General features: G+C 45.6%; 2 protein-coding genes across 3 annotated transcripts in view; one reads left to right on the top strand and one right to left on the bottom strand.

Moving 5' to 3' along the window:
* The window catches only part of LOC119163451 (uncharacterized), a 36,166-nt gene extending 29,424 nt beyond the window's left edge, over positions 1-6,742 (top strand). The window contains exons 5-8 of the mRNA XM_037415454.2: positions 265-467; positions 2,958-3,095; positions 5,379-5,496; positions 6,170-6,742. Of these exons, the coding sequence (XP_037271351.2) occupies positions 265-467; positions 2,958-3,095; positions 5,379-5,496; positions 6,170-6,398 (688 nt within the window). The 3' untranslated portion in view covers positions 6,399-6,742. The remainder of the gene's footprint in view (positions 1-264; positions 468-2,957; positions 3,096-5,378; positions 5,497-6,169) is intronic.
* Positions 1-13,496, bottom strand: part of LOC119164846 (uncharacterized) — a 145,801-nt gene that overhangs the window by 72,732 nt on the left and 59,573 nt on the right. The window lies entirely within an intron of this gene.

Raw genomic sequence — 13,496 nt, 5'->3', positions numbered from 1 at the left:
ACTATAACTGATGGGTATATATACCCATCATGATGGGTATATATACCCATAATGATGGGAATGATGGGTATATATACCCGTCATTCTGATGGTGGCTGCATGATCGCAGTGCCACAGTTCCTTGAAGTTAATCTGAGGAAACTCTATGCTTTGTAAAATGCTTGGCCATTTGGTTGTTATTAAATAGTGACTGATATGAGAAAAATCGTTCTGCTCTTTAGTGTCTATTCAACATCTCCCCTTCGACCTATGTCGCACGTGCAGAAGCTACGTGGCGTTCAAGCGTTGCGTCAAGGACGTGGCCGGCCGCCGGTGTTCCGTGGAGGAGGAGCGTCAGCTGTCTTCCTACCTGGTGGACCGAGCGCGGGAACTGAGCTGGCAGTGCGGAGCCACCTCCGGAGAGGCACGAGACGTGCACAGCATCTACCGATCGGGATCAGCCGGCGGTTACGCCCCCTACACGCAAGGTACGTGAGTGGAGACTCTGCTGGTTCTCGACTGGAGAAGTAGGAAATAGTTTTCATTCAAGAGTACGCCTGCCCTATACCGACTTCCACTGGAAGTCTCTCCTATCTCCTATTTTATCCCCCTGCTCCCTTCTTTTGTAACTGTAGCTCGGAGCAATGCTTCGTTTTGGATTGCAACAACAACTTTATCCTCATACATTAACAAGTGCAAAATGGGCAGAAGATCAAGGGAAGGGGGACGCTTTAAGGGACGAAAAGTTCGTGAACACGGGGCGTCGAAACAGTCGAGGTTTCGACAAGCGAACAAGTCGTCCTCGCGCCTACAACCTTGCAGCCTTGAAGAAGTCAAGACCCCGCTTGTCAAAACGTCGGCTGCATCGACACTCCGCGACCACCAATTCTCATCTCCAAGTTAACGTGTATTATAATATAACGGGTGACAGTTACATGAGTCGTACGTAGCTGATGTTTCTGTCTTTCCTATTGGTAAATTGAATTTTTGTCTTTAGGACAGACAATACTAGCCATAGTAGCGTACTGACGGAGAAGTGTGCGAGATGATGGCATAGTTTTGATTTGATAATTGTAACTTGTATTTCAACATGCAAGTGAAATATACCAGCTAAACAATGAAAACCATCACGCAAGTTTAATCATTAGCAATGTATTTATGGTTATCAAGCTTGTTCAGGCTCACCTAGCTAATTGTTGTGGTACACAGCTGCACTCGTTTATCAAGTTCTTTTGGATAATTTCTCATAAATAAAACCCAAAAGGCTGCTGCTGCGATGGGTATAACTCCAACTGCTTATATGATGCGCGCTAAACGTTATGAAACAGCTTTTCATTTCGGTAACAACCATGATACAATAAATAACACCAGAATACTTTTTGTATTTTAGCCACTAAATATTAGTCGCCACAAAACTAATTAACTTTAAAAAGCTTTAACGTGCTCACGTGTTCACTTGCACTGCTTCACTTGAAGGCATGTGATAGCACTAAGTACGTGATAAAATTCCAGTAGATAGCGTCTTGAAATAACCCCACATCTACTCATAGACTCCCTAATCTCATAACCTTGATGTTCAATAATCCCATATTCTCGTTTCCGCGCCCTGTTCTGCACTCTCATACTTGCTTGATGTAATCGCACGAGACTGTGCCTAGTCGTCGGCAGGATTTTGTCTTGGATGGTGCAAAACTGTATTGATTCGCAGCGGGAGGAAGAAGCGAGTGTTGGTGTAGCTTGGGCGAGGGCAAGTGCTGTTGTGGCTTGAGAGGGGGCAAGTACCCGATTTGTACCCCTTGCCGAAGCCTGTGTGTGATCAAGGGGATTATTGGACATGTAAAATAAGGAATATGTCCACTTATTTTGTTTTATTAGCTATGACATGAGCGAGCGGGCTTTAGGAAGAGCAGAAAGTTTAGCGCACAGCGGAGACGTGTGCCGGAATGAAGAAAAAAAGAGAAATGTTGAGAAACAGGAGCACTGGTAGCGACATCTTGTGGCGGTTTGTTCAAACAAAACGTGCGAGGCATTTTTGAAAACTTGGCACTAACTGGACTCGCCAGCGATGCGATCGTGAGTAAAGTGATTGCGTTAGCTTTTCAATTTGGAAAGAAGAGTCATTGAAAAAACTGTAGCTGTGCCATATAGAGCATCATGTTTGATGACAGCTCCACAACGTGTCGCTTCCTGCACTCGCTTCCGGTACGAATCAGGGGGTCGGTAGCATGGAAGATGGAAAGCTGGCAGAGAGCATATACCGTGTAACGTGGCTGAAGTGAGAGAAAGAATACAAAAGAAAAAAAAAACAAATGTAGCTTACGAACGTATGCAACGGATAAAAAATATTCGGCCAAAAGGCTACCCTCGAAGATCACGTGATGAGGCGAAGCTGCGCAGGCACGACAAAAGAGAAAGGAGCAAACTTGATATTGGTACGTTCCCATGATGAAACATGGGTAGAGCAACGTTACAGAAACACGCAGTTAGACCGGGCGCTACGAGTGCTTACTCGCAATTGACATTTATTGAAATGAACAGATTGAGGAGGTCAATACAAACTTATAGGCACAGTCGCCAAAACAGGGCATTCGTCGCCTCATGCGGACCACGTGCACTCAACGTGGTGTTAAAGGAAGTGACGAATGCTTTGTTTGGACGACTGCGCAGTTGGCTGGTGTTTGCCTTTGCCTTCTGCTTCCTTGAATCGTTCAGTAGACTTTTTTCGAGTAAGCGCTCGTGACCTATTAACCAATAGTTTCGCTTGTTCTACGCTACTCCCAGTTGATCGTGGAAGACAGTGACTCGGCGCAGAGTTTCGCCCGGGCTGCGTGACGTAATGCTCTCTCGTAGCTCATTTCGTCCTCCATGGTTACCTTGCCCTCTTCGCTGTATGTGCTGAACAGTTAAACGTCTGACCTTGAAAACAGCACGCATGCTCCTCGCTCCCGCATGACCTGTGACCCTCCCCCGTTTCCCAGCCCCGGCCTACTACCCTCCTCGGTACCTGGGGACCTCATCCACGAGCCCCCCGCTGCCACTGGCCCCACTGCACCGATACAATTTCTCGGCCGTTTCCGCTTCCTCGCCCTCGTCTAAGGCGTCTTCTTCCAACGAGGGTACGCTATGCCTTCACACACCTCCACCACATCGCACCAACCACTGCCGCCTTTGGCTTCTCGTATTACCGAACATTCACTCACTCACGCTTGGGGCTGTAGTAGCACCTCATTGTAGCACCTCGTTTTTCCCTAGGTTTGAAAATATTGCACCTGTGTAATCTTCAAGTTACAAGGGATTGTTGCTGAGCTGGTTGGTTCATTCTAAAGGAGAAAAAAATCAGAGTCGGTGCGAAAAGTACTGGGACGAAGTGAACAACAGACAGGGGCGCCATTGTCTGTCACTTCGTTTCTTCACTTCGTCCCCGTGCTATTGACGCCGAAGGTAGTAGTAGTGCGCGGACTGTTTACGACCTTATTATTAAAGATTGAAGTTTGATTGATTGAAGATTGAAGGTTGAAGTTTGCCGTGTGTCTCACAGATGGCAAGTCATCATTATCATGAAACTGAGTGAGGATCGGACCCAGGCAGTTGGCCTGGCAAGCCCGTGTTCTACCACCGAGCCGCAAGCCTGCTTGCAAATTCAACACTCTGAACTCATGAATATTCTGTCGTAAATACCTTTCTGGAAATTAGCGTCAGCGACCTTAATGTTCCGGAGATGCAGCCTAAAAGAAAGGCGTTAAAAAGAAGCGACGGCTATTAACAGAAGAAAAAAAATATACAAGCGCACAATGCTTCAATGGTGAAATTTCTTTCGTACAATCTGCACCAGCATTCGCCGTTATGTGCACTCACTTCAGTTATTTAATGACTGCCGAGGTTCTATAGTGGTTTTGGGACGTTAAACCCCACATATCAATCAGTGACTGCCGAGGTTTGATGTGTCAAAACCTATTTATTTTTATGAAGTATAGGCCTTAGTGGAGGGCTCTGGAAATTTCTCTCACCTGGGATTCTTGAACGTTTGCCTAAGTACACGGGACTATAGCGTTTTCACGTACATCGGAAATGTGATTGCCCACGGCATGCGACCAGACGAGATATCGTTAGACGAGATAACGTTAATGTGTGGCCATGCATCGTTAAAACACGTGCAAAAAATTAAGACGCTTTATCAGCGATACGCACTGGTCCAGAAAAAATGTCCTCACCATAAGAGGCCCTAATTCCGTGCTCTAGTTCGCACTCAAAACTAAAATCAAAACTCAAAAGGCCAATCAAAACTAAAATGAAGCAGCGCAGCGGACGAAACACAAGTAGAAGTGACACAAGTAGAAGTTGACAGAACTACGCCTGTCTTGTCAACTTGTTGTGTTCCGTCGCCCACGCACATTTATTGTATATAGTCTCAGAGTCGAATCAACTATAGCCCCCAGAGCACATTACTTAGGTTAACGCAAGTTCTTTCACGTATAGGTTTCTTCTTATTTGGAAAGGTAGCAAGAGACGTGAATTTCAATGTTTTTTAGTACATTCTTTGCATGCTTGCATATTCATCCTGTCCACTTACGTTTTCTATCGTTTCATACAGCATACAGCGCGCAAGGCTGTCATGTCTGCCTACGTGCGGCATTAATGTACGAGAAAAAAAAGAAACTTAATTCGTCTAGACTTGCTAACGTTGTTTTGCTATTTTACCTATTCGTGCAAGATGCAAAACTGAATTTCACCTAACTTCACAGAATGACTAACTCATTTATTTACTAATACCTCAAGTTATTTCGCCATTGTAATTCCCACGTTCATTAACACAACTTCAGCAGCTCACCCAAGTGTCGGACGTCTATACCTTAATGTCGAAAGTATAACCGAATTGCGTATATTCAGGGAATATAACACTGATTATCAAAGCAACGATAAAATTAAATTGTAATGAATGAAAAATGTATCCACTTTAGCTTTTCAGGGTTGACCACAACGAAAGCGTGCGATATGGAAATGCTGAACGATAGCGAGCGATACAGTGGAAGCAGCATCTAACGATCGTCTCTACGTGCTAGGAGACAGTTGCACAGCTCTGCTTTTGACGATAAACTTTTCGCTCTCCAGTGAGCTGTGGAGGTCATCAGGACTCAATAACTCCTGGGCCGCCGCCTGGGCGGGACATCGCACGTCCTGCAAGCGTTCACGACCTTTAAATAATGCTCTTTCATTTACTAAAACCGTATTTATACTCAATATTATGGTCGGCGCTCTGTGTACCATTCTTAGAGTATTTTCCTGTCAGAAACGCATTACGTATTGCATATTTTTTATACACGTGCAACGCGAACTTCCATCATCTGCTTTGAGTCTTATTCCTCACCACGGTTGTCGTGTACTTCTATCCACCACACCAGATTCGTACTGCATGCTTCGAGCAACCGAATACATCCAAGATTGCTCCAGGGAGCACCAGAGGCGACAGTACAATGCCAGGAGGTACCACTCGGATGACCGGGTTCGCGAGACTTGCTGGTGAGTCGCTGCTGTCTTCTAGTGCACAACCATATCGTTGGTCCAGGTCAGACTTAAGAGGACGTGACGTTTACACTGTTATAACAGTGAATAATCAAGATGCGTTGGCACTGTTCAAAAGTAATTAAAATTAGCCACATCTTATTCAAGAACCACTGCTGGAAGTTCCCTGTGCATACAGTGGCCTTGCAACCGCGCTCTGTTACGCGACCAGAGCACCAATCGAGACCAGTTGTATCTTGAATTCACTGTGACATCATCGTCGTCATTACCGTCCATTAAATCGGGTGGGTTGAAGGGGTGTCGTTAAACATTATCTAAAATTAAATCACTGACATTGGACGCGATGATTAAGTACGTTTCATGTAGGGTAACAGATCAAGATGCACTGAACACAATGTACGCGTTCCGGCATATCTCGGCCTCGCAAACCAGTTCTGGAGAGTCCCGCAAGATGGCGGAAGCTCAATTGGAGCAGCGACTGCCCGAAAAGACGTTGATCCCGGGTTATATTTCCGAACCTGAACAAACTTCTTCTTTGGCAACTAAAATGCTTTCTTCTTGATAAATCTGAGCGGATTTCTTAGTGACTTCGTGTTACAAGCGTCTGGTTATCGATGTCCTTATCTAAAGCCTACCTTGTTTTCACCACGCACTCTTCATGCACTCGCAGCGCCACACTAGCCTACCGGGAGTGCATCAAGGTGGTACTGCACGACCAGTGCCGAGACGCCGGCAGCTCGGTCATCGACAACATCCTCTACCAGCAGACCAGAGAGCTGGACTACGAGTGCAGGGACTTCAACGCGTACCGCTGCAGCGGCTGCGTCGCCACAACGTCCGCCGCCGTGCTGCTGGCCGCAGCGTCCCTCGTGCTGCTCCGCACCTTCGGAAGCAGCTGAGCACGCACTAACTACCGTAGAGTTTCCTGACAATACACCAGGGGAAAATTTGGCGCTAGTGTCTATGGGAGCCGCAACGCAAGACGATTCAGATAGAGCGCGAGAATGATGGGCAGTACATGGATTTGTCTTTGTCTATACGTCGTTCTTCCGGCTCCGTTGCGCACCGTGCGACCCGTAGCCGCTTTGTCGCCAAACGAACTTCAGCTGTCTCACTTTATCCTTTTTAGGCTCACAAATTCAAAAAAAGATTCATGAAGTTCACAACGATCCGTTATTTTTATCCGGAACAAAAGCCAAAACAGAACAATAAGCCAAGTCACGAGTTACGGTTCGAAGCCACAAGCACTAAGATAGGTAAATCCAAGTGCTAACCCATGGGGGCTGAGCGATCGCAGCGCCAAACTTCTTCACTGCAAATATTGTAGAAAACTCTTTGCTAACGACCACACGAACACATGAACGGCACAAAATGAGCGTCGCCAACCAAGCGGGCGAATAGCGGATACGTGTCATTGTGTCTCAAAAGACGAGTATGTTGCGGAATCAGAAAGAAAAAAAAAATAGACAGGAAAAGTGTAGAACTTGCATTTTGTCTACAGCTTAGATAGTTAGGTATGCTCTTTTATCAAAACAAGCAATCAAGATTTTCGATTAGTAATATATTCGCCAAGCTATCGACCCTTCCATGCATCGCATTTGTAAGTCCATCCCCCATGTGGAAAACTTCATCAGAGCAACTGAGTATTCTGAGCGTGACTCGTAGCATGGATCGTCTTCACAAGAGGAAATAAGTTCTGCATATGCGTAGATCGCCTTGGAAGTTTCGGACACGACGCGTTTAAAACTAACTGCTAATGTAAATACCGCTGTTTTTAACAGATATAGGCGCTGCACATGAAAGTATATCTAGACACCCGCATATCTGTAAAGATGTTGAACGTTGAGAGAAAAAGTATTTTTTTATTTTGCGTATTTTGTATTTTGTGTGTTTTTAATGTGGACATATGTACCACAGCGCATGATGATCCGAAGTATATCTTACCTAACATCCTACATGTGCGAGATTACGTACATCTACATGTATATCCGTGAGAGCTCGACCTTATGCGCCTTATTGACTTCCGTTTTCCTTGTGGCTTCTCAACCTTAATAAGTGTGCATGGGTGAACGTTTAGACAGTGTTTTGCACGGAGATTGTGATGTTTTACACGATGCATCTTTTTAGTCACACGATAGAGATCTCGGTGTTACGTCAGAGGGCCAAAACATAATCGAAATCTATCACAAACTTTCTTTCTATGCTTGCTCTGATTATACACAGTTGAAGAAGAATAAAAAAATTTTTCATGCTTTTCACTGAAAAAAAAAAGGTCAAGTAAGAACGTGTTATGTCACTATAAGTGATTCGCCGGAGAAAAGATAATACGACTAAAAGAAATTCACACAGCGGGGAATTTCGTGAGAATAATAATAATGATCTTGCTTTTTAAAAGTAGCGAATAGAAAACTACAAGCAATGTGTAATAGCTGCGTAATGAACTGGTCTAGCGTACGGCACGTTGCCGGAGCTAATCACGGATGCCACGCGCAAATTTTTTCACCTCAAGCCAAATACAATCGACAATACTTCAATATTTCTTCGATCAACATCAATAGCCGAGTCACTCTCTTTTCCATTCTTGAGATGAAGTGCTAGCCAACCACGATTCTTTTTCATTGTTTTATATTGTTATTTTATCAGTTGTCCTCTCTGCAGTCATATTTCACCAACATTCTGTTCTGTTCTTCCGCCATGCATGCACATACTCATCACGTTGACGATACCCGTTCGGGCATTAATAATCGCAGTTGTCGTTTGAACTTTGTTATCCCCAACAGCACAGAGAGGTGGGTACGAATTGAGCTTATCAAAATGAAAATTTAACCCCCATCGTTGTGGTATTTGACTGTTTTGTACATACTGAGAGCGAGATATGTTAGGCGATGAATATTTTTTTCAGATTTATTATCACCTCTATGTAAACGTTGTTTATTACAAAGTATGTTTGTGACGATTGTGTTATCCACGCCAATAAATTCATTGAAAATCCCAACAATTGTGCCTCGTGAGTTGATGTTGTGAGATGCTTATGATGAATTTAGCGCTGTTTTTATAAGCAATGTGATGGTAATTTTAACCTTAACTGGTGGACTGTTCTGTTAACGTCACAACTCGTGACTGGAAGTACCACGAATTGTGCTGCGCTTTTTCTCGTTGCACTCAGAGAAGTATAGCACTGGTGTAGTTAGAGGTGTCGTAGGGAGGAGTAGGAGGTGTTTGAACTGCTCGTCACACCCGATTTTTTTTAGATGCGGAGCATCTTATACTCGCGCCTTGTAGTGCGCCGTCCGCGTCGTCCGCGCCATCCACACCGCTTCTCGAACATTCGACAGCTGACGCAAGCGCATGCGCCTTCGCGCCGTCGCCCACTCTTCCACCATCTGTGCATCCCTTCCTCCTCTACACACCGCGCGCGCTTCACTCCTCCACCATCTGTGCACCCTTCCTCCTCTACACACCGCGTTCGACATCTACAATTCTCCTGATTCTCCAGTGGACGCGCATGTGGCGTCGCGCTTCGAGAACATTCAACAGCTGACAGTGCATGAGCCGTCGTGCTGTATATATACTCAAGGTCGGCGCTCGCTCGCTCAGTTGCCGCTCGTCGGTTGGTTTGTACGGCGCGTCGACGTCCAAGGTCACGGTGAAATGAATTCCAACGAATCCACAAACACAATGATCGACGTCCCTTCGACCAGCGCCGCCCTTTCGCATACGTGTGTACGTGTTCACTCATTTAACACCCCCTCCTACAACCACGTTAACCAATTTAGCCATCGACCCAAGTAAGTCGCACTTTAACACCCCGTTAACCAATTATATGGTCCGCATCCTCCTCAGTGTTCCCCCGAGGGAAGCTGCGGGCAATTTTTTTTGTATTCTGTACATATCTATATGCACGCACACACACATACATACAAACCTACGAACATATATATGAGTTATATATTTCTGGGTGTAGATCTCTGAAGTCCAGCCAAGGCACAACTGCACATCATGAAAACTAATTTTACTGCGCATGAAATTTAAACCACGGTGTGGACACCATCGCAATATCACTCCAGTTTTCTCATTGGCCTGCATCAAAGCATCGTGAATACATAGATAAGTTCCCACTTCCACAATTTAGCGGTCTTACACATACACATAATTTCATCTGACTTGAGCGTCGCGAAAGGTGTCACGTCTGCCTTGAAACGAGACCTTGCGGCTCGAGATTCAGCATCCAAAGATATAGTGCTTCCAAGACGGAACAAAGCGAATGGCACATGAGCACAAACACACAATGTGCTAAGTGTGTTTATGTGTCACTCGCGTCGTCCTGGCCTGTATGCGCTATACCTCTGGATAGCATGGATCTCCAGCGAGCCCGCCGCGTAACCTTAGTCGACTCAAGACTCAGCTCTGCCGAACGTGACGTCGGCTAAGCCATTATGAGCATTTAGCATAATTACGTTATTGCTCTGCCCCTCGGACATTGTTCGGCGTGCATTATGACGCGGTCCTACAAGTCGTTCTCGCAATTAGATGCAGCAGGAAATGCACTGCGAAGACAAATGGAAACGCTTTTGTTTCTACAGGCGGGAAAAACGGCCTACCTTCGCAAACACTTCACAAGCAATTTTATGTCATCCACACCGGCTCACTTCAGCTGCTATGCGAGTGCAGACACTTTTCGACGTCATTACACCTGACCAATCAGGCGGTTTCCTGTTGAGCGCCCTGTCTTACGTTGACACAAGGAAACTGGCAGTGACCCGGTTTGAAAAGTGACTTGATGTGTACCACTGGAACTACCATCCCCCCGAAGCATCACCAGAATTTGCGGACATGCGCAGGTAGCGCCATCTTTCGTCAGCGACAACGATAACATGCCGTAACTAAATGGGAAATGGGAGAAAAAAAATCATATCTGACGGAAAAAGCTAGTTATCAAAAACGACTCCCGGTTACATGCAGCGTAGAGCTACTGGAGTTTTATGGTGTAAATAATGTCGCACTAGAAACCGCGTGGCTTCCCAGAGTGTTTATTATATTATAGTGGACACACGGAGACACCCACACCCATGCTCCGTGAGTGTAGAAACACTCCTCCCGGCTCTACCTCAAACAAGTGGTCCCTCAGGAGCTGACTTCTCGCCGACCAGCAATGTGCCGTCCAGCAGATACTCCCTGTCGGTCCCTTCGTGGGAGACGCACGCTACACGCTAAGCGCGTCCTGCAGGACCGAAGTAAAGTTTTTTTGTTTTTTTTTCAATGGGGCCCCATGTGCTCAAATCAGTGGTTTTCAATTATCCTGCAAAGCCACACGCTTACTAGCTTGATACTGCAATTTTACCAGAATCCTAGATTGGGCATCGCCGTATAATTCACGAGTCGTATTAGATAACTAGCTTTTTTCAAGAGATATGATTTTTTTTTTACCTATTTGCCGTTCGGCAATGGCAGGACACCGTTACTGCCACCGAGAGATGGCGCCACTGACAGATGCCCCCCTCATTACGGGAATACTTGACAAGCACGGTAAAGAAGAAACATCGTAAAGAACATTTAAACACTGTGTGTAACTACAGTAAGCTCTAGTTGATTTTCTCAGCGATACACACACAAAAAGGCTCATAATTCTAGAAAAATGTACTATCCGATCACATGTTCTTTCTTTTTTTCTTTTCAGGAAAGTAAATTCTGTTGAGCGCGTCAAACAGAGGTATTAAAACCGAGCTGGTGACAATGCATGCGCCTGTACAGTGGGAGAGCAAGTGATGCGCAATGAACACCAGAAAATGTCAAGTTATTGAAGCGGGTCCTGCAACACTTTCTTCAAGTAATCATCAAATCACTTCCTTAAAAGAGCCTACCTCCTCGCGAATCGATTGCCACAAAAGTCTTTAAACGCGTCAAGTACGAGTGGAGTTACAGGAATTCGTCCCACACTTCAAGCACTTTCTCTCTCTCCTTTCGTACTACTTAGTTATATTACTCTCGTATTTTATGGTATAGTATCATATAATATTTTTACTTTATAGTAAGCGTGGTGAAAGCGACGCATGGAGGGGAATGACAAGGAGACGTAAAGATGCGTCTCTTAATCAACGACACGGTGTACACCGTGGTCATGACCCTGAGCACTTTTTTTTTCGAACGTATGGCTTACTTTTAGTGTGATGGCGAGCGCGCAAGCCGGCACGTGGCGGCATACCGCGACGGCCACGGTAACCACGTAGCTCCCGGTGCTGAAATCAACCCATCACCGTGGACTTTAGGTTGTAGAAAAATAGAATAGAAATTACGTCCTTCGCGCATGTCACAAAGTTGCAATTTACGAACATAGGCTACAAGCAGGGTATACAAAAAAAAAAACACTCGTTCAATGCGACTTTTGGCGCTGAACATTCTAAGCCGACTCGCAAATATCTATATGAAGGTTGTTGGCTGACAAGCGCAGGCGATTGTGGAGGGCTTTATCGGTTAGTCGGCAACGCAAATTTGATTTCATGAACATCTTCGTCGAGAGTGTGTTCGTAAGAATATGTGCACTACCAAACACTGTTGCCATGGCTGCGGTTAGCTTCTTCAAACTCGTAAAAGTCTAGTCTGTTAGGCCAGTGCAAAACATCAGTCTGTTTTAGATCAAATGCATTTTTGAGCTCATCGTCTGTCTGCTAGTCGACAGTTTCAACTGGTACCTACTTGGAATCTCCTCGAAATCGATCTTAATTAGATTCTGAAACATTCGGATGCTACTCTAATATTTTTCAAAGTCAAGGAACCTAACTTCGAACCACTTCTTTAACTCCAGTAATATCAGGCTTTTTTTTTTTAGGGGAGCGGGAGTGGTGTGCTTTCCCCAATCATCATCCAATATCATCAAACGGGTTCTTTGGTGGTTTGACTTTTTCACGAAGAAACACTGCGACCCCTTTGAGGCTCCCCTCCCCCATTCCCCTTTGTAGAAAAAAAAACGTCACAAAACTCTAAACTTCCATGTGATACAACATGTAGCCATAGTAAGTATATCCGTATCGGACGAGAACGGCTAAAAGTGGATGGTTCAAGCCGTGCCTGCAAATGAAATTTACGGTAGGAACAACGATTTTCATTTCTGACTCCGAAACGCATGACTTTGGTGCATAATGATTCCCAATTAGTAATATGAAAGTGAATAGAGGCACCAACACCTGGGCGTGTCATTTCGGAGTTAATGCACCCATGAAACCAGCTTTATAGAGCCAACCATATTTCCCACACCACCTTCACACTTTGCAGTTTATTCCAGCTCAGCTGCAGCTTACCTAGATATTCGCAGGCCTCGTTAAATACATCTGCAGCTAGCTCCACAGCTCGATCATCTGAATCTTAGTTGCCTTGGAAGGTACAAGGGGTAGGGAGGAGTTTAGATGTATCTGTGACCGGAGAATACTGCCACGCGGGAGGCATGCGGCCTGCGGGCCACGTGTCGTTGACCCCTGAATTATGCGTCACCTTATATACCTACGTTCAACGAGGGTTGTGTATATACCCCAAAAATTCTCGCACGTTATAAAAGTACGGCATCGTTTCAAGAACGTACACGCGAGTCGCAGAAAAGGAAAAGCGGACAAGATAACGCGGCTGAGACCGCTATCTCGTTCAATTGTCTGCGTCCACGTCTGGGACCCAACTGCGGAATTTCCGAGGAGGAGGTTATCGGACCCCACCGTCCGGAGTATCAGAACGGTGCCCGGCGCAGTGCGCTCGTCTTACAGGATCTCCTACTCCGCCGCGCGCAGCACTGGAACAGAAAAGGGACCACTGCGGTATGGACCGTCGTCGCGCGGAAGAAGGTGGTCGTGCATCCCGGCCCTGCCGGGCTTGCGTCGTCTAAGGTAAGTGCTCGCTTTGTTGAGAACATAAGTTATTACGCAATTTTGCTTTATTAATTGTAAACGCTCAGTTGGGCTCAAGTGCAAAACTAAACTTTACAGCGATGCTTTATGTGCCTAGGAGGCGGAGGA

Source organism: Rhipicephalus microplus, chromosome 9 (assembly GCF_043290135.1).
Source record: "Rhipicephalus microplus isolate Deutch F79 chromosome 9, USDA_Rmic, whole genome shotgun sequence".
NCBI lineage: Eukaryota > Metazoa > Arthropoda > Arachnida > Ixodida > Ixodidae > Rhipicephalus > Rhipicephalus microplus.
Note: the sequence above shows the minus strand (reverse complement) of the source record. Positions and strands in the feature narration are given on the sequence as shown.